Source organism: Xiphophorus hellerii, chromosome 1 (assembly GCF_003331165.1).
Source record: "Xiphophorus hellerii strain 12219 chromosome 1, Xiphophorus_hellerii-4.1, whole genome shotgun sequence".
NCBI lineage: Eukaryota > Metazoa > Chordata > Actinopteri > Cyprinodontiformes > Poeciliidae > Xiphophorus > Xiphophorus hellerii.
Window position 1 is genome coordinate 20,655,717 of NC_045672.1, and position 23,991 is coordinate 20,679,707.

General features: G+C 41.5%; 1 protein-coding gene across 1 annotated transcript in view; it reads right to left on the minus strand.

The window, feature by feature from the left end:
• prickle2a (prickle homolog 2a) overlaps window positions 1-23,991 on the minus strand; it is a 54,466-nt gene that overhangs the window by 13,327 nt on the left and 17,148 nt on the right. Inside the window, exon 2 of the mRNA XM_032577026.1 lies at window positions 617-801. Coding sequence (XP_032432917.1) covers window positions 617-748 — 132 coding nt within the window. The 5' untranslated portion in view covers window positions 749-801. The remainder of the gene's footprint in view (window positions 1-616; window positions 802-23,991) is intronic.

Genomic DNA, 23,991 nt, shown 5'->3' on the forward strand with positions numbered 1-23,991 from the left:
CATTTCAGGCTATCCTTTGATCCATTGTAGTGCTTTTCCATTTTCCTCCACCTCTTTCTGGTTTGGTTTCCATTATAAAACATTGTAGATCATTTTCACTGAGCTGCCTATCATTTCCCCCCTCTTAAATAATTTTTTAATCAAAGTTCACTGTTCTTAACAATGTGTGAAATGGCCCATTTTATCCACATTTTCCCCTTCAGACTATCACTCTGTCTGGCACAAAATTTTCCTACATATAAATTTGGTTTTAAACTTGTTAGCTGAAAAATGTCCCTTCAATTATTTTTCAATAAAATGTCTGATATTTCAGTCCCAGTGATTGTACTGGATGTCATCCCGGCCCTTTCTCTTCTTCCTATTCTAACCTAAAGAAGATATAATACACACAAGGTGAAATAAAACAACCAAGATGTGTTTTTTCTCTTTTGGTCAAACAATTCTGTTTACAGCTTCAGATTATGAGGAAAGTGTTGCAAATTAGATAAACCAGATTAATAAATAATTTTCATTGCTTTGGCTTAATTAATATGGTCTGCGTGTTCAGAATGAAAAACAGCAATAACTAATGAAGCATTAAGCGTAAAATGCAGCTTGAATATCATGGAGCTCATACCTGCTCAGGATTGAGGCCTGGGGGAACCCAGGCGTACTCTTCCAGAGCACAACCGGAGTCATCGTCGGAGGTGGAGTTCCTCTGGAAGTCATACATCAGCTTGGTGATGGTCTTTTCCATCTCCAGAGACATGGCTGTCACAACATGCTCTTTCACACACAACCGTTTAGTGGACACAGGTATTCCTGTGGAGGCAATAGACAGGAGCGTGTCACTCAAAAATTACAAAATAAATGCATCAGCGTGAGAAATAAGGTGGAGGATCTAAAGCGTTTCTGCTCTCCTCACTGAGAAATCTTTCTGTTGATGTTATGATGACAGATGACTGGTCTTATTTGTGCCTCATTGTTTCATCTATTCTCCCGTCAGTGATCACGTAACTCCTTCACCGTCTAATCTCAGAACATAAATTACTCCTGAAGGAGGATCAGGAGGAGAGGACACCAGCTCACAAATATTCCAACAGCTCCTTGGGAAACCCTTTTCATCATGTAAAACTGGTATTTTACCTTATTAAAAAGAAAAAAAATAATTTACATGAGCTGTTTTAAAGTGATGGCTCTAGAATGTTTCCTTTCAGAAAAAGGCTCCTAACTTGACTTCTCTCTTCTTTTGTGACTGCCTTTATTTCTTCTGCTAGTATCTGTGGTGGTAGGGACATAATTATGAAATGTAAAGTTGAAAATCTAAATTTAGAAAATAACTTAGTTTACTATAGGTATATTTATTCTGATGTTTTTTTTTTTGGCTTATCATCAAAAGTATTTAGACCCCTTTAATTCTTTCCTGTAATGTAACAATTTCATACGTTTAAGTCTTATTTAAGGGTTTTATACTACAAACAAAAGGAAAATTCACAACTATGAAATGAAAGGTTTTCAAAAGGATTTACAAGTCAAAATCTGGAAAAATGCATTTGTATTCTGACCCCTGGTTGTTTATAGTACATTTCTACCAACGTTGCATACAAGAAACTGAGAGATTATTCCATTCATCTTTGCATTTCATAACAGCAATTTATAAGTCTTGCCACATATTGTTGTATTTAGCTCTCAACTCTAACTGAGTTATTTGAACAAATAAATATGCTGTGCTCTAAACCACCACATAACTCTGGTTATTTGTTTAGAGTCTTTCTCCTGCTTGAAGGAGAACCTTTATCCCAGTCTCATGTCTTGTTTAACATTTATTAGTTTTTCTTCTGTTATTACGCTGTGTCTAGCTCCTCTATATACCCATCAACTCTGACCGATCCTCCTGTCTGTGCCGAAGCATCAGTACATTATCATGTTTCCCCTCCATGTTTCAGGGATGAAATAGAGTGTTCAGGATGAGTTGCAGGGTTAATTTTCTAACATATGTAGGGTTTTCCACGTACTACAAATAAAGGTTCTGGCAGTTTGCTGACAGGACTTTTTTCAACAATGGCATTTTTCCTTGTCACTCTTGTATAAACGCCAGACTTTAGGACTGTAATGCTGTGAATATTGATTTTTGGTTAAGATGTTGCAGACTCTGGTAAAAATACTCTTCTATGCTGAAGAGGATCAAACGAAAAAAGCCTTGTCATTCACTATGCAATTTCTGCCTCCCTCACTAAATGTGCACAATTTGTGATTCCGTGGCAACATGAGACATTCTGATTGTGTTATAGCCTGTAAGTCGGCTTCAATTGGTGCCGTAATTAACCTGCAGACATAATATATTCAGCGAGAATGAATACATGGATATCATCACGAAAAGAATCAGTGGAAAGGTTGCAGATTTCTTTTTCTCAGCTGAAACAGATTAGGTGTTCACCATGTGTTACCATAGTGATTTCTCTAGATTCAAATAAAGACACCTTTTCAGCTCAAAGCTCTTTAGGTTGAAAATATTACCTTAAAAATGCTTCTCTCTGCACCCTGGGGATCAGAATCACAATGGCAGGTCCCAGATATAAACACATCCAGTCAAAAAGGGCATGATTCAATCTGGATTCTTATTTGGAAATATATTTTAAGCTTTCCAACATAGATAAGCAGTAACATTTCCCTGGTTTCCATTGAGTTCCCACAAAAAAGACGTGTGATATCACCCCGAAATATAACCCCGAAATATAACCCTAAAGCTTGCAGCACAATCTAATTTATCTTTAGATGATCAGTTTGCTTTTCTCCTCCTCCTTCTTTCTGTCTGAGGAGAACAGATGCACACATTACTGACTTATGAATAATTAACAGGAATAGGCATTGCCTCCACCACCAAAGTATGAAAATGACATGCAACTCATTTTCCAGGCAACAGGAATATTTAGTGAACCAAGATCGAACACGAGATTGAGTCGTGTTTACATCTTGTTGGTTGTTAATTTAATAGCCGCTGAGTGGATAGATATTAGAAGATCATTGGAATGAAAACGTAGCATCATCAGTATTATGTATGACTTAACATTTGAAAGAGATCGTTTAACTTCAGGTTGTTGAATGTCATCGGAGAGCGCGATCAGACATGTCAGTGCAGAAAACCCAGCAGCAGACGAGGCCTTTGTTATGTCTGCAGGTCACGTATCGAGGTCTTTGCAGTTCACTGACTGAAACAACAGCAGATGATGGCAGGTGAGAAACTGTGAACAGGGCCTGACATCCTCGAATCAAAAGGATTTCTCTCAAAACTAGCAGACAGCTCCTCTCTGTTATAGTTTCAGGCAATAACACGATTTCCTAAAGATTAGAAATCAGAGTGGGGGCTTGTAGGGGGTAGCAGCTTAAGCTGTGGCCAAGAAACAGAAGACATCTGAACAGACTGAGTCAGTGAGTCAGCCTCTATCCCAGCAGATCTAGATTTTCTTTATTTCTCTAAGATGAGGGTTGCTGATTTCTTTGTGAAGATGGATCACAGGAGAGTAACCTTGAGCGTCTAGCCTGGCCTGAGGCTCTTTGTCATTAGTGCACAGAGACTGAGTGAGTAGACATCAGTTCAAGCATGACTTACTGTGATGGCATGGAATGAGATCAGGGGTAAAATACTGGAAAGCCTGGAAGCAAGTACTAACTACACTCTGGCACTGACAATATCAGGGTGAAAATGCCATTTGTTTTGCATTATGGTGTGCTTCTGAGGCCAACAAATTCTCAGCCCCTTTTCTCTTTATCTTTATCACAAGCTCATCTAGTTAAACAAGAAGCATGAGGGTAACTTGCCACTACAGCAGTCTTTCACCTATTTTATTATCTGAGCTCTTAGAAATGATATTTACAGTATCTACATATATTGTATTACTTATCACTACCAGAAGAAAAAAAAAACTATCATTGGAAAATAACAAACTCTAATTGACAAAAACTGATCGCACAAATGGGATTATTAAATTGGATATTCAAACTAATTTTCCTTTATAAATTCTTGCTTCCTGTTAAGAAGAGGTTGTTTCTTTCCACTGCCTCCACATGCTTTCTAGGGAAGAAAGTTACTGCTAAGTAAATTATCTCATTCAATCTGCTGGGCTTATTTTATTATTATAATTTTAAGAAAATTACATTTAAATATAACTTTGACCGCATTGAAGTAGGACTGAATTCAAATAAATATAACAGAACTTAGATCTGTCTGAGTTGTATTGGTTTCATCTGATTATATGCTTGTAGAAATGGATGAATGAATGGATGGGTAGATTGATAAATTACATCTAATAAATACGCACAATTCTGTTTCTGGAAACATTGCATAACTACAAACAATTGTTAATGGAGAAATGGTTGGTTATGGCCAACATGATCATGGAGAAAATGCTGACGTTCAACAGACAGTGACTGCAGGCTTAGCAAAAACTGGTTGTTGATGGAGTATACATCTCCAAACCTATTAATGAATGTTAAATGAAAGGAAAAAATGTGGTAGAAAAATATGTTGCCTTGAAGGAATTGTGAAGCAAGGTTTATTCAATATTTTGGGTGAGATTTTAATTTTTGTTTACAGAGGAACTCAGCTGGGTTGCGAAGCTACAATTGAGCTACAATTAAAATCTCACAATTGTGCTTTGAACTTCAGAAATTATCTTCTCACTCTAACTTCAAATCACAAAGACTGTCTTTAGCACATACTGCCCAACCCAACCAAAGTCTGGAATAATAAAAAGAGGAGTTATACTTTGTGACATGGTTTACACTAGCAATGTGTGCCACCAGCAAAACACTTTAATGCTTCCATTAATCTGAATTTAATGAAACTCCAAACACAATCCAAGTGTAGAGAGGTTAATGGATTGAAATGAATGCAATGTTCATCCTCTTTCTCTATTGCATAGCCATAGAAAATTCACAGAGAAGGCTGTGGCATGTTCTCCGCAAACACTTTGAGGAGATGACAGCATCACTGTTTGCACCAGTGCTCAGATTAATGGTCCCCTTGCATTCCGCCTATTAAGATGTACTGTAAGTCTCCGCTGTGCATTGTTAAACAGAGACAGCTTCCGTGCCCGGCAGCTCCAAAGCAACGTGTCATCCTCACACTCAAACTTTTGACTGAACAGTCACATTGTACAGAAGGCCGCTGATGAGTGTGACTTTTTGACGTAATACACACTCACAAGCACGACCGGTTTGTCACAAACACACTCCTCTGTTCTTACCCAGCAACTCACGCAGAGGGAGGCAAGTTGTGAATTTCTACTTCCTGGAGGGGGCTAATTTTGGGAAATTCTTTTTGACAGATGGATTATAACGCTGAGGGGAAAAGAACAATATTGCACTTGTAAAGGTTTATTTATGGTGTTGTTCATGGAGCTGGAGTGAGATGTTGTTTGGTTTCCTGTTTGCTTTAGTTCAGTGTATGAAAGTAACTACCGTTTTATATTTTAGGAAATTAAAGGTTTATTGCCGTATGCAGAAACTGACAAAGCTGGACAGCATCCAGTGACTTCATGACTTATCAGTACAGTTTTACATTAGCTCACACAAGTTAATAAAATCACTTTATGAGATCTAATGAAATGAAAAGCTTTAGACTTTAGGATTTTTTGTTCAATTGAGTAACCTTTTGCAGGATTCTGTTTTTTTTTCTGGGACTTTCTCCCTTTGTTGCTTCCACAGCAGTAACCAAAGGCAAATCAGATAGCAAGGGTTGAAAGTTACCCCAGAGGCTGCCCCACTAGAGAAGGAGTACTTTCTGAGAGGATCCTGAACCAAGGATGAAGTCCTGTGATGGAAAGGTATTGATTGGTTTTTTTTCCTCATGGAATATTTCTAATATTTTGATTCAGCCACTCCTGTGCATAAACTCCTCATTCCCCCCCCCCCCCACTAAATGTTTAAACCCAGCCACTCATGTTCAAAATCAGCAGTTTCCAGTGTTTTCTTTCAAAAAAAAAAAAAAATCAAATCAAATGAATTATCCATACTAGAAACTTTAATTAAATGAAGTATGTGAAGTATGGACTTCTGATTTCAGAATCTGTAAAATGGGAGATAATAAGTCTAACGATGTAAGTTGATAATATATACTATTGATAATATTTGCAATGTTTTTTTTCCAATTGATTAAAAACACATTTAATAGATCTACAGTGTGAATGAAACAAACTAGTAAAGCAGCTGCATGGTTACAATGTTGTTTCCCCAAAACACATCTCAGTCTTTAATTTTTACATATCTCTGAATGATACTAATTTCCAGTCAGTTTGAAGCAATTTTAACTTATCTGCAAAGTGGAACCAGTTATTAAAGGCATTTTTTCATGTAAGGCATACATTTCAGCTTAGAGTCAAGAATGTAGAAAACTGTGACCTGTTGTCTCTATTTAAAAAAAGTAAAGACAAAGGTCTGCCTCAGTGAAGTTCATAATAAAGTTTAATAAACTTACACCTTGCTGTACATATTTGGAGTGACTACATAAGTTAGAAAGTGCAATCGTTGCAACAGAGTCATTAGCTACAGTTATATTGTTGATGATCTTGTCTTTATTTATCTGTCTGAACCTAGACTTTACCACTTTTCCCTGGACAGATTTTACTTTACAGTCACATTGTTGAAGTGTATAGTTAGGTCAAGTCAAAGTTGTTTGTATAACACATTTCAGCAACAAGGTAGATGTTAAATACCATCATCATATCAAGAGTAATCCTTATCAAACATTGACTGAAGACTAAAATGAATCAATGTTCCAGTCATTATTAATCAAAGGAAGCTCAAAAGCATTGAGGTTTTAGTCTTGATCTAAAGGAACTTAGTGCCTCAGGATCTTTGCCAAAGTTTGTTCCAGATTTGTGGTGCATAAAACCTGAATGCTTCACACATCTTGTAACTTACAACTATAACACACCATCCCCCACAGATTTTACTCAACGTCAAACCTCTACGAACACGATCAGCGACTAAATCGATACAGCAATGGACTCTCAAAGGACTAAAGTAAACTTTGATAGAATTTAGAAGTTAGTGTCAGGCTCTATGTTTCTGTTCATGTTTATTGGCTTAGTGCACAAAATCAGTCGTGTTTAATTTGGATTTGCACGCTGACCATGAAATGATCTTTTACTGTCACCTCCTCTTCTGTCATCCTCCTTAGTAGGGGTGTAAGAAGGCAAGAAGATGCATGAAGAGAGCTCATAAAAAGCAACAGCAGGCATTTAACAAAATGAGACAGCATCAAATAGACCTGACAAGTGGCACAGCTGCATTGCCAGCCTACTGCCGTATTTTATGATCTGTCAGATGTGCAGTAACGCTAATGGTGACAACTTATTTATGTACTTTTAATTTCATTTAAAGCATGAAATGATGCGTCACGGCCTTTTTATATGTTACAGCTGCCAAGAAGATTTCAACACAGTGGAGCTTCATTCACCCCTCTCCTCTTCTCTAACTAAGCCATTTTTAAGGTGTTACACTCATATTAATCTCAAGGTATCAGGCGAGACAGAAAACAGAAGAGACAATGAAGCAGGAAAAGAGAAAATGTAAAACTGACACTTTTGTTTGTGAAAGGAGGAACATGTGGGATTTAGTGACATCTAGTGGCCAAATTGTAGAATGCAAACAACTAAACTTGTTTCCCTTTAAGCTCAGAGGATAATTATTGAAAATGTTGAAAGTTCTTTTGTTTATAAGGAGCTTCCTTGGAAATACTGCAGTGTAAACAGCCATAGGCAAGGTGCCATACCACTGCAAGGAAGATCCAGGAAAAAAAAGAAACATCTCAATACCCTGAAGTGTTCATGTTTGACATTCGTGTTGCGATTGATGAAGTGTTGGGGCAACATGCTTCTGCTCTTCTATATAGCAAATATGGGTATCCTCCCATAACTGCTCTTCTTGAAAGGTCAAAAACAGGACAAGCTGTCCTTTAGTTAAATGCTGTATGATGAATTCTGCCTAGCATAAAGGTCTGGGGTAATTTTGGGTAAGTTGTAGAGAACCACAGCTCAGCTTTGGAAAATCTATAAACAGTTAAACAAGTTCTTGACATTTGCAAGAAGAAGGCTAACCAATTCTTGAAGCAGTCAGAAGGTAAAGATTGCTGATAAATTAAAGCGTTTATCTTGTAAAACTAGAACATTGTTAATCATATCAAGATCAAAAAGCTGTTTGTGTTTGCGCTAATATAGCGTAATTTTGACTCTTCGTCCTGGTTTAGTGGTTTGTCAGGCAAATTAAAACATAAACTAGAGGTCTTAAAAAACATAATCTTTTAATAAATGTTGCCTATAGGGCTCATATTAGAGAAGATGATAGCAGAAAAAATAGATTGTTAAAGGTACTAAAATATCCTACCTGAGCAGTCTAGCTTAACATTAGCATAATAATCAAGAAAACTAATACTAGAACCTCTTTCTTTTATACATGCATTTTATTGTAGAATGAATAGTATGTTGGGATCAAGTCTCAATGTTTTAAAGGGCCCATCTCTCACAAATTAATGGTGCTACATTAAAAGGTGTATGAAACATACTCAAATATACATATAAACACTAACTCTTACGCCTCATAATTTATAAATTGCATAAGCCCTGTTTTTGAATTTCTCTACTGCATATAGAGCAATTATACTTTATATCATAAAGTATATACTACACTTTTTATGCAATCTTACTTTTTTGTTTACTTTGTCATTTTGCGTGTCTCAATTCTTGACAGATTTATGCAAGAACATCGTACATAAAAATGTTTTATCATGTTCCTTTTATTTCATAATTATGCACTTCTGGGTGTTGGGCTATCATAAAATCTAACGAAAAATATTACAATTGTGATTGTATAAAATATGAAGAAATTGAAGGGCTGTGAGTATGTTTGTAATAATCTAGACTTGAGGTTCCTGGATACCTTGACTGCGCATCATAATTATGTGACTTAAAATTTACTTTGTACTTATATTACAAAGGAAAGAACCAGTTTCAGTAAAGCCTCTCATTGTTAAAATTAGAAATTAAAAAGAAATTTCTTTTTGGCCACTTTACAAAAAGTGCCTGATACCTTTAAAGATGCATTCAATTTGAGAAAAATCCAATTTTGTTTCCTTATATCTGACACTGATGAAAGCAATTTCAGTCAGGTGCAGCGACTTGTACATGGAAGAGGAGACAGCTCATCTGAAGTGATCTTAGTGAGGCAGCAGCCATCTAACCATCTAACTGTGGGTCAGCTGAAGAAAAAAAAAACCCTGTGAGCTACCATGGCAACCGATTGGTGTGCAAAGTCTTGAACAACAGTCATCCACGAGTATCTGCAGAAATGTGTGACTTTATTGATATAACACGAAAGTACAAGCAACGAAACAAACCTGAAAGTAATAGCTCTTATTTCTAGCCATCATCTCTACTGAGGGGAATTTTCTTCTGAGCTTTTCTCCTCGCATGTACAAGGACAGGGTTAAACAAACATAATGTAACCTGCTGTAACCTTTTTTTATGGCTCATAGAGCCCAAATTGTTACTGAACCTGATATTTTTACCATCACTTTGATCTCCTTCCATTCAGACCAATTAGCGGAGCCTTCATTTACACACAAATTAAATGAGATTATTCAAAATCCAGGAGAGGGCAGATATTCACAAGTATAATGTAATTTTCAGAGCAAAGAGAGGAGAAAAAATTCACAATAGCTAGAATTCCTCGGAGAGGGAATACACTTGGAAACATATGGTTTCTGTGAGAGAGAGGGACAGAACAAGAAATAGGCTACTGTGAAACAACAGATAAAGGGCTGCGGATTCAGTGTTAAGAGGAACGCTGCTCCTTTTTTCACGTGTCATGCTTCACCCACCTCTCTCCTTCCTCCACCCATCCTCATGTGCCTCTGACTGTCAGGATCTGTGTTTTCTGTGTTCATTTAGAGTTTTTTGTGTCCTTAAGTCTCTTCGTTGTCCTGTCCTCCCCTTGATTGTTCCCAGGTGTGTCTCGTCTCTGTGATTACCCTCCCGTGTATTTAACTCCACCTGTGTTCCTTGTTCCTCGTCGGGTCCTCGTCTATGTTTCGTCTATGTTAGCTTCAGTGTCGTCAGTGTTTCCCTGTGCCTGCTGTCCGTTGTTTTGACTGGTTTCCATCATTAAATCCGCAAATTCATCATACCTGGGTCCGCTGCGTCTGCCTCACCACCAACCCGCACCACACTTCATGACAGTAGGACCCGACCAGACCGAACGGTGAGGCTGCTCATGATGGACCCAGCTGCATTCAGGAGGTTCCCTCCAAAAGAGCAGAGCGGAAGGAGGCGGAGATCCGGCAGGGAGGAGAGGGAGCTAGCGGAAGCCCTCGCCGACCTGCAGCGGGAGCTTTTCCGGGGGACAAGACTGGTGTTGGCACCCCCCGGATACGGCCCCCGTCGATACCTCCGTCCGGGAAGCCAGCGACCTGAGCCGCCGGTGGAGCCGGCCCCTCGTCGCTTTCCGGAGCCGCCACCTCCGCTGCCCGCTCGGAGACAGCGACGTGAGCCGCCGGCAGACCCGGTCCCTCGTCGCTTTCCGGAGCCGCCACCTCCACGGTCAGCCCGGAGACAGCGACGTGAGCCGCCGGTGGACCCGGCCCCTCGTCGCCTTCCGGATCCGTCACCTCCGCTGCCATATCGGAGACAGCGACGTGAGCCGCCGGTGCACCCGGCCCCTCGTCGCTTTCCGGAGCCGCCACCTCCGCTGCCCGCTCGGAGACAACGACGTGAGCCGCCGGTGCACCCGGCCCCTCGTCGCTTTCCGGACCCGCAGCCGTTTCCCAGGCTTCGCTCCGGCTCACCTCCGCAGCCGTTTCCAAGGCTTCGCTGCGGCTCGCCCCCGCGGCCGGTTCCAAGGCTTCGCTGCGGCTCGCCCCCGCGGCCGGTTCCAAGGCTTCGCTGCGGCTCGCCTCCGCGGCCGGTTCCAAGGCTTCGCTGCGGCTCGCCTCCGCGGCCGGTTCCAAGGCTTCGCTGCGGCTCGCCCCCGCGGCCGGTTCCAAGGCTTCGCTGCGGCTCGCCCCCGCGGCCGGTTCCAAGGCTTCGCTGCGGCTCGCCCCCGCGGCCGGTTCCAAGGCTTCGCTGCGGCTCGCCTCCGCGGCCGGTTCCAAGGCTTCGCTGCGGCTCGCCTCCGCGGCCGGTTCCAAGGCTTCGCTGCGGCTCGCCTCCGCGGCCGGTTCCAAGGCTTCGCTGCGGCTCGCCTCCGCGGCCGGTTCCAAGGCTTCGCTCCGGCGCACCCGAGGCCGAGTCAGCCGGCGTTCCAGCCGGCGCACCCGAGGCCGAATCAGCCGGCGTTCCAGCCGGCGCACCCGAGGCCGAATCAGCCGGCGTTCCAGCCGGCGCACCCGAGGCCGAATCAGCCGGCGTTCCAGCCGGCGTTCCTTCCGAGACTCCCAGTGTTCCTTCCGAGACTCCCAGTGTTCCTTCCGAGACCCAGACCCCCAGCGCTCCGACTCAGACTCCCTGTGTTCCTCCAGAGACTCCCTGTGTTCCTACCGAGACCCAGACCCTCTACGTTCCTTCCGAGACCCCGACTCCCGAGACCCTCTACGTTCCCTCCGAGACCCCGACTCCCGAGACCCTCTGCGTTCCTCCTGAGACCCTGACCTCCTGCGTTCCTCCTGAGACCCTGACCTCCTGCGTTCCTCCTGAGACCCTGACCTCCTGCGTTCCTCCTGAGACCCTGACCTCCTGCGTTCCTCCAGAGACCCTGACCTTCTGCGTTCCTCCAGAGACCCTGACCTTCTGCGTTCCTCCAGAGACCCCCAGTGTTCCTCCAGAGACCGAGACCCCCAGTGTTCCGACCGAGACCCAGTCCCTATCCGTTCTGACCGAGACCCCCAGTGTTCCACCCGAGACCGAGACCCCCAGTGTTCCACCCGAGACCGAGACCCCCAGTGTTCCACCTGAGACCGAGACCCCCTGTGCTCCGACCGAGACCCTGCCTCGGGGGGCTCGTCGTCGCCGTCTGTGGGCGGCCCCCGGGACTCATCATCGCCGCCTCCAGCGCCGCGGACGGCCGCCGGACCGTCTCCGTGGTTCCCGCCTCCAGCGCCGCGGACGGCCGCCGGACCGCCTCCGTGGTTCCCGCCTCCAGCGCCGCGGACGGCCGCCGGACCGCCTCCGTGGTTCCCGCCTCCAGCGCCGCGGACGGCCGCCGGACCGCCTCCGTGGTTCCCGCCTCCAGCGCCGCGGACGGCCGCCGGACCGCCTCCGTGGTTCCCGCCTCCAGCGCCGCGGACGGCCGCCGGACCGCCTCCGTGGTTCCCGCCGCCGCGGACGACCGCCGGACCGCCTCCGTGGTTCCCGCCGCCGCGGACGACCGCCGGACCACCTCCGTGGTTCCTGCCTCCTTTGCCTCCGCCCACCCTGTGGGTAGTTTTTTGTTTGTTTTTGGACTCTTGGCCCTTCTTGTGTTTCCGCCCACGATGGTGGGTTGTTTTTTGTTTTTCTGGACTCTGGCCCCCCGTCCAGCGCCCCTCCGCCCACCCTTGTTGTGTTTTTGTTTTTTCTGGACTCTGGCCCCCCATCCGGCGCCCCTCCGCCCACCCTTGTTGTGTTTTTTTTTTTGGGCGTCTGGTAGCCGCCCTTGAGGGGGGGGTACTGTCAGGATCTGTGTTTTCTGTGTTCATTTAGAGTTTTTTGTGTCCTTAAGTCTCTTCGTTGTCCTGTCCTCCCCTTGATTGTTCCCAGGTGTGTCTCGTCTCTGTGATTACCCTCCCGTGTATTTAACTCCACCTGTGTTCCTTGTTCCTCGTCGGGTCCTCGTCTATGTTTCGTCTATGTTAGCTTCAGTGTCGTCAGTGTTTCCCTGTGCCTGCTGTCCGTTGTTTTGACTGGTTTCCATCATTAAATCCGCAAATTCATCATACCTGGGTCCGCTGCGTCTGCCTCACCACCAACCCGCACCACACTTCATGACACTGACAGGCTCTGTGTGGGTGTGCATAAGAGAAAGAGAAGGAGAGCGAATGATGGAGAGAAAAAGCTCTTATTTATGTAAAAGCTGACATGAGAGAAGGTGCTCAGCTGAAGCACAGAGCTGGACCGAGGCTTTATTAACTCTTAACATGCGGAACGCAACCAGTAAACGCTATGAAAAAGTAATGCCAAACTAATATTTATTCTCTTTGTGCAGCGCAATTAGTATTCACACTTCTTTTCTTCTTCTGAATATGGTTGGGTTTTGTTATCTTTTTAAGAATTCTACAATAACCAGGCAATAATGACAATATGACCGCAGGTTTTGTTTGTCTTTAAACAATACAAAGATTTAAATGTAATATATACATATGTGATCAGACCTCTTGTTTTGACACTCAAAACAGAGTCCAGGTGTATCTGATCTCCACTGATCAGCTGGAAGATGTTTCTGCATCTTGACTGGCGTCCAGCTGTTGTAAATTCATTTGAATGAACTGATTTGAAATGAAGCACATTAGTCTACATAAGGTCTCATAGCAATAAAGGAAATTCTGAGGCCAAATTATGTTTGGGAAAGAAACAAATCTAGAAAGGGTTTGCAGTCACCATTATTCACAAACTGAAGCTTGGAACCACAAGGATCCTTTTGGGATCTGACCAAACTGAGTAAAGCGAGAACAGAATGGTCCATTAAGGCCAATATAGAGTATATTCTCAGCAAAAACATTAAAATGTTTTCTTTCCTCCATGGCTGCCAGAATAAGAACATAGTTCTTTCTGGCAGGTGTAACCTGTTGGGTTCCCAGCTAGGAGAGTTTGTCAACTCTTTTAACACATAGAGAGTAGTCTGATGGGGACATCCAGACATTTAACACGGGGAGGGTGGAACCCTCTGGGTTCCCAGAAATGTGTGTTATTGTTGTTTTAAAAATGACAAGGTTAACAAATTTAATGTATGTAAATTAATATCTTAAAGTAAGATATGATAATTCCCAAGTCTTATGGTGGGAGGTGAAATGGGTATGAGTTAATCAAAAAGAACTTAAACAGAAGTAAAAGACTTGTTAATATGTGTTGTTAAAATGTGGTGTTCTGTTACTTTAAGAACGAACCATTACGGTATAGTTTATATGAAAAGTACAGCTCAACACGAGGTGTGACAGACAAGAGTGCTGTGTATACGTTTGCTATTTGGTGATTGCTATTCTCCTAAAATCTGATTGACTTGGGGACTGGACAAGAGGAGAGCGAAAAAAGAAGAGGAGAAGAAGAAGGATTGACGAGAGCGTGAACAGAGGACGTCGACGAGGAGACTCGGTGAAGTGTCGCTGGGACTTTGGGTGAGCAGTGGTGGAAGAAACGCTTGCTCGCCTGTGAAACCACCGAGTCGTTGGACAACCACCTAAGGACCGCGAATGGACCGAAGGTGACGCGTTCGGTGAGCTGAAGGCCGGGGTTTTGCCAAGGAGACGGTGGACCCGGAGAGACCTGCTGCACCTGAGTCGGGTCGCGGTTTGGATTTTCCTCGCCTTCGTGGATAAAGTAGTGCGGGGTTCGACTGCTTTCAGGAGACCGGAGTCGTCGGGAACTTACCTACATCAGTCGCTGTGGGTTGAGGATCCGGGGTGAGTGGAGTCAATATCAGGCCTGCAACGGGGGTTTTAATGACTTTTTTTGCCGGCTTTTATTTTGTTGGTGGGCCCACTCATTAAACACTGGCAGTTATTGTATGTACATTGTTATTAGAAGTAAAAACTCATGTGTTCCGGAATGTTATAAATAAGTTACTTCTGAACTCTTGAGGTGTTTAACACAGAGGGAGAGTCCCTATTTATCAACCCATAGGTTGATAAAGCCTTGTGTACTTTTATTTGTCATTTGTGTTAAATACATTTAGGTCTAAATACGGTTCCCACGTGACACCTGTGGTATGTTTTCATTTCCATTCTTGAGTTAGTAAATAAATTCTTTAACCTTATCAAGTGTCCTTATTTATGGGTCAGACCTACTCAGTTTCACTGGCTGGACCTTGGGGTGTTACAGTAAGCTTTACGAACCCAGAGCGTTAAATCTAGCATAGATGACAGAAAGCGCTACACAAAGACATGTGATACTTTACAAGAACTAAAGTTTCTGATTTATAGAAGTCTCTGGACGTCCTTTCCCAACATAGGCACACCAGAGTCACATTTCTCTGACACCATGCATAAAAAATTCCTGCCCAGAAAACATGTTGGAAAAAATAAGTTGCAAGCACCAAGGACAGTTTTATGTCATTTTGTTCTTAAACCCTTGGAAGACAAAACTCAGTTCTTTGTCTTTTCAGGGTATGTACAGGCAGAACTCTAATGGTCCCTTTCTTGAATTTTACCAAAACAAATTTTAGATAAGATGATTAGAAGAAATGTTCCCAGGTTTTTATTTAAAAAAATCAATCTATCTGTCTGTCTGTCTTTCCGTCAGTCCGTCCGTCCGTCTAGCCCAGGGGTGGCCAATCCTGGTCCTCGAGGGCCGGTGTCCTGCAACTCGTAGATGTCTCTCTGGTCCAACAGACTTGAATCCAACAGCTGAATCACCTCCTAAGTGCAGTCAAGTTTTCCAGAGTCCTGCTAACGACCTCATTATTTGACTCAGGTGTGTTGAAGTAGAGACACATCTAAAAGTTGTAGGAGACCGGCCCTCGAGGCCTGGAGTTGCCCACCCCTGGTCTAGCCAGTCCAAAATCTGTAAGCCTAACGTTGACCCAATGAACAGATCCAAAATAAGAAAGGAGTGACTTCAAAGCAGTCTGTGAATTTCCTTTGGTGGTCCAGTCAGAGATTACTCAAATCCATTTGAACATCTCTGAGAAGTTCTCTAAATGGGTGAAAGCAGCACTGTCCACAGACAAGAAAATGGAGAAAATACCAAAACAAAGCTTACAGACAGAAAAGCAGGAATACCAGAGGTTGCATTTGTTGTCAAAAGTGGTTCAACAAAATATGAAATCAGGGATTTGACTATTTAGAAAACAAGATACTAACAAATGTGGAGATATGTCTAAAGCATGTTTTAGCTTTATCATTATGTAGATCTCTGAGAGAAAAAGAAACTCCTCAAATTTATTTTAGAATGAGATTATAATGTAAGAAAATGGAAAATAGTGTGAATATTTTCTGGAGGCACAGTATGTTTCCTCTATAGAGTGTGTCTTTAGTTTTTAAATTTTTTATTCACTGAAAAAGTCCCTTCCCATACAATCTCCCTTTAAAACAACAGGGAGATGGAGATTACTCTGGAATATTATTTATGTAATTAGTCAGCTGCAATCTAAGACACTGGAGGTCTGAAATTAACTCCCTTTACACACAAATGCCAAACAAAAGGAGAACTCTAATTGTCTCTGCAGGTTCGGAGTTGTCAGCCACTGTCAATGCTGTATGTAAGCAATTATGTAACAGTAAACAAACACTGAGTGAAGTTATTAGTCCAACATACAGTCATTAATCAGCCAACGCCTTTTACGGACTCAGCAGCAGGATTTTTCGCCAGCTTTCCTTTTCCTGCGATTGTGAAGGCTGTCGGATCATTTATCATTCCGCACAAGGAAGCTGAGAGCAGATGCAACGTGTTCCTCTCATTCACTCCTCTGGAGATAATGGAAGCTCTTCACAAATTTTGACAGCTTCGCACCCGCAAAGAACCAGAACGTCCAGTAGTACAGTAGGAGGTCTAAAGGTTTCAGCTAAAACAGTTTCTATAGCTGTCAGTGTTTGGCACATCTTCCAAGAGCCACAGGATGGTTTAGGTTACCCATTTTAACAAAAGCCACTTTAAAAAAAGTACTGCTTTAGTCAATCCAATTTTGGCCAAGTATTTCCTCTAAGGCCACTTTATTAGATACATCTTGCTAGTACCAAGATAGACCCTTCTTTTTTGCCATCAGAACTGCCTTTATCCTTCATGTTACAGATTCAGCAAAGTCCCAGAAACATTTTCTGGGTCAACATTGACATCAAAGCATCATGCAGCTGCTGCATATTTGTCAGATGTGTGTCCATGACTTCAATATCCTGTTTTACCACATCCTAAAGGTGCTCTACTGGACTGAAATCTGGTGACTGTGTAGAATGAACTCATTTTTTTCTTTTCTATCATCTCACGCCAGTTTGTCCATTATCCTCTGACCTCTGAGATCAACAAGGCTTTTTTTGTCCACCAAGAGCTTCTCACTGAAAATTGTCTCCTCTCTGGACCACTCTCTGTAAACCAGAGGCATGATCTTGTGTTAAATCCCAGTAGATCAGCAATTTGGCAACAATTATTCAAAGTTGAAGTCACTTCAATCCCCTTTCTTCTCCATTGTGTTGCTGCAATGTGCTTAGTTATTACACTATTTATGTCAACAAGTAGTTGAACAGGTGTATCTGCTATAGTTTAAAATGAGACTAAGTCTAACTCTTATGAGAAAGCAAAACTTGTGAATTTCATTTCCAAAATTGTTTATGACAATAATATGTAAAATATTCAGGACATAATCATGCAGTGTATATCCAGCATGTAAAACCCCAGCGCACAGATGTTTGCCTCCAGAAGAGAGTATAGATAAAGCTTTGCCAACACAATCATGAAACAATCAGAGTCAAAATATGAATCTGAGATAAAAAAAAAAAAATACACAAAACCAACATCAAATCTATGTTTTGCATTTGGAAATCTGTTTAACTTGAGCAAATTTGCCTGCAGTATACAAGTGAAGCAGCTCTTTAATTGCTAAGGTTTTTTTGTTAGCTTAGAAATGCTTCTTTCTTCTCGTTCAACATGCAAGATTTAGAAAACGTTCATACATATCCAACTCACCCTCAGAGCACTTCTAATCAGTGCCATGTGCCCTTTCATGTCTAGAAAAAAGGAGCTGTGGCAGTGAGGCAGGATTTAGATTATAGTTTTGCTTTTACTAATTAAACTAATTCGCTTTGCCACCCTTTTTTAAATATTGCTTTCATCAGCCAACACTGGCACCCTTCATGCTGGCACCCGGAGCTACACTGGAACTAATCTGATGGCTCATCATCTCATTCCCTCACTTACATAATCGACTGATGTAATCAATTTTACAGGACCGCAGACGGATGAAATCTGGTATCATCCTTTTTCACCTCGGCCGGTCTTCTGATGCAAATGAGTCAGTGAGGACAGTTTGCCTTAGTGTTCTGCAGGGGCAAGCGTTTGATAACACTCCCAGCAACAAGCAAAACACAACAAGAAATAGGTTGGTGTGAGATTCTGATGGCATAACGTTCAATCAAAATAAAGCAGTTTTATGGTACCACATGAAAAAAAAATGTCCCAATTGATATTATTTATTCCAGAAATGAAACCCATATCACTGCTATTCACTATTTATTATTTTGATGGATACCAGTTATTTTTCCTCATTCTAATTTCCTACTCTTGCAGTGTTGGTTGTGTTGTACCCAACCATTTAAAGGTACAAATTAACTGTTGTGGGCTATTTAACAAAAAGTTAGACATAATTTTGTAACTAACAACAGTATGTTTATAACCACTTTGCTGACTGATTATGTAAAGTAATTTTCTGTTATCTGCCCGTAATGTTCTGTAAGGAAATGTGATTTTATGACTCCAATAAATATAACTTACAAGCAGGAGATAGTTCAGAGTGGTTTGATCCGTCATTTTTCAGAAGATTTATTGGGACAAATAGGGTCCAGAAGCAGAATAAATGAAAAAAGGGGGTTTTTATCAAATTTTCACAAAATTACTTATTCCTATATAACATAATACAGTGAGCAAATTCATTTGGCTCAAAGGACAGCAATTTCCACATATAAAAACAAAAAGCTAATATTAAAAAAGAACATGTTAGAACAACAACCTTAATATCTGAAATGGGTAATATTCTCCCTTCATCTTTCAAAGATTAGCATGAAGGATTGTTTATTCATGGCAGCATAATTTATCTTTTAACTACACTAATACAGACAAGATCAGAGCTAAAGATGAAACTTAATTAATTCCTTAATTTACTCATTTATTGTAACTTATAGGCCTTTAGATCACAGAGAGAACATTAGTGGTACATTTGTCTATTTTAAGGGAGTCATTCTCATTTGTGGGTTGAGAAAGTGGTGAGTGAAACACCACAATGTAAGTCACTAATAAATTATTTCCAATTATAAAATGACATAACTATATTACTTACTTCTGAAACCTAAAACCTAACCTGATATCTTCTCTTAGCATTGCTATTAATTTTTTTAATCTGTTTTCATTTTCCTAGCAGTGATGCAAGGATTTTCAAAGCGCACCTGCAGGGGTCTTGGTGGTCATGTTAAATTTAGATTCTTCAGCCACTTTTATCTCGTTTTCTCGTCTGTGGAAAATAATCCACTGATTGCAGGAATAATCCATCTTTAGCGCTCATAAACTGAAGCCACAGGTTAATCTTTGTGAGATTAGCAGTGGAGTCCCAAACAGCATAACAAATATGCATGTTTTTTCATGGTCAAGCTTTGAAAGGACATCTTAGGAAGTGTGTAATTTTTGTGACAGACAAAAAATAAAAATAATTTTACCGAACTCTTAGAAAGCAGAACCTTTAGGAGTAAGGTGGGTGCAGTTATATTGTTTTACACATGAGATTTAAGCCATTGTATGATTACTTATCTCAATAATTATAAGAATACAAAGAAAGCAAACCAACATGCAACACTTTAAGTATATGGGTAATAAATATCTTCATTACATCACGCACCAGTTGGATGTATGAAACTATAAAACAGTTGTTTGTTTTTTTTTCAACCAGCTGTAGCCTAACAAGAGTGATGGGTGGTTCTCATTTAAGTTTTCCTGTCCAGAAATATTTTCAAACAACCTAAATTATCTTTTTTGTACATGAGGAAAAATTGTAGTAGCAGGCAGGGGAGCAGCAGTGCTACATTACTCTTTGCTACATACGGCTAGAGGAAACCTCAGGCACTTTCTCCATCATCTCAATAAAAGGACTGTAGGCTGCGGGGAGGGTATGTCCAGCTTGATTCCTCCAACCCTTCATGTCTGTAATTTTCCTGTTGAAATACAATGGCATGTTCTTTACCTAATGCTTAATATCAGCATTTGCACTTACTGATGGTGACAGAATAAAGCAGTGTTGACAGGACCCAAACAGTAACCCACTGCTCCACTGATGGTGGTGTGCCAGCCTCGCTGCTGGACCAACAGCAGCCCGAAATGTCAACCCTTGGCCTCTTTCCCCTCCCCTGCTGACCTCGCAGTTATCCCTGATTAATTATACAGGGAAATGGATACATACAAATATGCAAGCATTACCTGAACACATACTCAGTTGTTTTTAGGTTTTTTTTTTGTTTTTTACCCTGTTTCTCCCAGAGATGGATGACATCACATAATGGCACGAGTGTTGGATATATTGGAGTCGTCCTAGTTGAGCAAATACCACAGCTTTCAAATAGTCATTGAGATTCATTCACTGAAACAGGAATCCTTATTTACAGCAGAGTAAACAAATATAACTTCAGCAGGAAGAAGCGGCAAAAAAGTGTGTGTGTGTGTGTGTGTGTGTGTGTGTTTTATATAGCAACACTAAACACAATATAGTGAACTGTACATGTGCTTAAATTTGTCAGTTTGGCTGTCATCCAGCCAACAAGCACCAGCTCTGTAAATACCACGTTTTTCCAACAATCTCCATCTCTAAGGTCTTTTTACAACAGTGGTACGGCAGTGTTTTGACTTCTTCTGCTTATTATGTTATGTCATAGTGAGAAAAAACTAAACAACAACAAAAAAACATATCCATTCACCCTTTGCAATTGATTGAAGATTATACTGTAATTGTTGTATATGTTCTGTTTTTATCTAGCAGTTAAAGTAGGAAAACATACCACAAAGAGATTTTTTTAGCCAACCCAAAAATCAAAAACGGCTTCTTTACATATTAAACTCAGAGATTCCCTAAGCACAGAAAACGGTTTACTCATACTTCTGATTTGTATCTCATTAAATCAATACAACACAGTACTAATGTTTCATTAGATATACTGAGCCATGCTGCCCCATTTTTAGCAGTGGTATAATTTGTTGTGTTTGGAGTTGTTTCACAAACTGTTTGTTGGACTGGTTAGTAACAATCTTCTCCCTCTATCTTACTTTGTTCTGCCAACATTTGTGGTACTAGGTAGACTGATCCCTTGGTAGACTGAAGATATATCTCCTTACTGTACACTATGACAATGCAAACAATAATGTGCAAATATCTTCCGACTGCTAGTCCGATCCACTGCCACCAACAAGCTTCAGTGGATCACAGGGAGGAATACTCGTCTTCCAGTTTCCTCCCCCACCTCACGTTGGCGCTTAATGCCAAGTTGCTTAATGATCTGTGTATTTGTGTATGAATGTGTGCGGCTAACATAAAAGCTCTTTAAGTGGTTGGCATGACTAAAAACTGCCACATAAGTTCAGCCCATTTGCCATGAAAAGACAGCCTACGTAGGATCAGTGGTACTTGTACCGCAGTTTGGAAACCATTACTCCACAGGATGAACCTTATGAAAGGAGGCTTTTCAAACAAATTCTCTTCCTGCTCCTCTCCATCTTGTTTGTTAACCCGAACATGCATAGAAGAGGAGGTGTTGATCAGTTGGCTCTTTGGAAAAATTATTATCAAGGACACTCATGAAAGCAGCCGCTGCGCTGAAGGCGAGTTAGAGATTCTAACAACACAACTGCTCATTAACTTAGCGGCCCTGATTGGCTGTCAATTTCACCATCAATCCCAAGTTACACAACTCTTCGTTTCAGTAACAAACAGCTCTCTTGTAGCACCAATCAGCTCATAATCCAGTTATGAGGATTAAATTCTTACCGCAGCTTATTTGGATCAGGACTAACAAGAAATTAATTGAAAAGGGTTTGACCCTATAGGAATAAAGCTCTGCAGTTCAGCTGGCAGAACAGACTGAGGAAAAAGCTTGGAGTAAGTGGCAATGCTGGTGATATGAGTTAGAACATAACAGTCGAACTGGTCGTCTGCATTACTCATCGAAAAGCTGCAAGGACATAATTTCCATGTGCTGATCTGGAATGTACATCCAACCAAATGAAAATCTTAAACCAAATAATCCACAAACAGTCTCATCAAACTCATCTTCTCTCTCACACACACACACGCACGCCTGCACGCGCACATACACTACTATTCATATCCCTGATGTGCTAATTGCTGGAGGTGTGTTCCTCAAATCCAAAGTGGGATTCTCTTACCTACAGATGCACAAATTTTCACAAGGACCTGAAAAGCTACAATTAAAGGGTGACACATTTCTGCTCCTCTCCCACTGTGTGTGGGATGGCCTGAAATAGAATTGCAGGGTTTCAACAAGCAAAGCGCACTCCACTCTGCTGCACATGCAGGCACCATCCTGCAAGCTCGAGGAAGGAAGTGGATGATTGGTTTTGTAAGAACAGTTATTTTACCTAATGCTCTGCTTGGTGCAAGATCAGGTAATACAACACTAAATGCTAACATGGAGGAGCAGTCCCCAGACTGGGCCAGTGCCTTCCAGCTGGACTCTACATTCTCCCTCTACTTATCCTGAACCACAAACTCAGGCCAATTCCTGTTGGATGAGGCCATTTATAACACTTGCCCGGTAGTTTACTCTTCACTACTGGGGCTCTTATTATTCCGGAGAGCTGGCTGCTGGAGAGCAGGGTACATGTGTGCTATTTCTGTGCGTATTTATTTGTTTCGGAAGACGTGTGTTTGTGGTAATGTGCATGTGTGAGAATGTGAGAGGTAGAGAGGGAACAGGAGAGAAAGAGTCTGTTGCTATGCATTTTTAGACGTCCTCCCACTGGTCTCGTCACATGAAACATCGAGGCAGAGAAGAGTTGAACACATAAATTTGTTTTGTTTTATTTTTTAATTTTATTTTTGATGCGGTGAAAGCTTGAGTAGAATATTAAGAGGTCGGGCACATTTCAGAGCTGCCTTGATTCAGTGAGAGAAAAAAGGGCTTGAACCCCTTTATTGCTTCTTATTTTGGCATACGGCTCAATTACTTTGATGGATTGCAGGGCTATACGGGGCTGCGGAAAGACATCAGTGTGGTTTACTGTTGTATCAGAGCCGTATGTTGTCTTCCAATTTCACCTGTGCTCAAGAGTCATGTTATATGGATTATTATGTAACTTGTGAATTATGCAATGATTTGACTGAAATGTATTTAACCTTTTTTTTTCACTATGTGAAAATGATGTATGAGTCTTTATAAAAGTGTCATTTATGTTTTGCTGTTCAAGCAGGTTTTAGGGACTGTTTTGAAATAGAGTGACTGAATTCATAATTTGTCCATGTCCAGGCACTTTGCATTCATTATAAGTTTGTGGGAGTGCTTTTATGACTTGGTTTGATTTAATTTAATTAGTGCCTGCCATAGAAATAAATGAAAGGTAATTTGGTGCATAGACTGCATTGCCACCACTGCCCTGTATGGAACGTTACTCTGAATGTGTTCCCTATTGTTTTCCGGGCACTTTATTGTTGCTCAAACATAAAAGGGCACCCACACAGGGTCAAGATGTTGGCATCTTGAGTTTCCATGACAACATACTTCAACTAAAAACCCTGCCCAAAATCCTATTGAATTAGGAGAAAGCAAGAAGAATGATAAAAACATTCACACACAGTGACATCATATTTCTGTCTAGAGTAGTCTAAGTTTTAATAATCCTTTTGATTTTCTTGAAGTCATTATTTAGGAAAATAACAACCCTCCTGAAGCTGATCTGAAACTTTCTCTTAACCAAAAATTCATTGTTTTATTTCTTATATTTTGTAGAAACCTTCTTACAGAAATGTGTCATTATTGTAGCAATTACTTGAAGACTTCCTCTGTAGGCTTCTGTGCAACACACAAAGTCGCATATTCCTACCCACCGGTGCTTGAACAATGTAGCAAACAAAACACCTGCTCCTCCATTTTAAATGTGGGGAAGCACATTTGTTTTTCCCTGCAGTAAAACA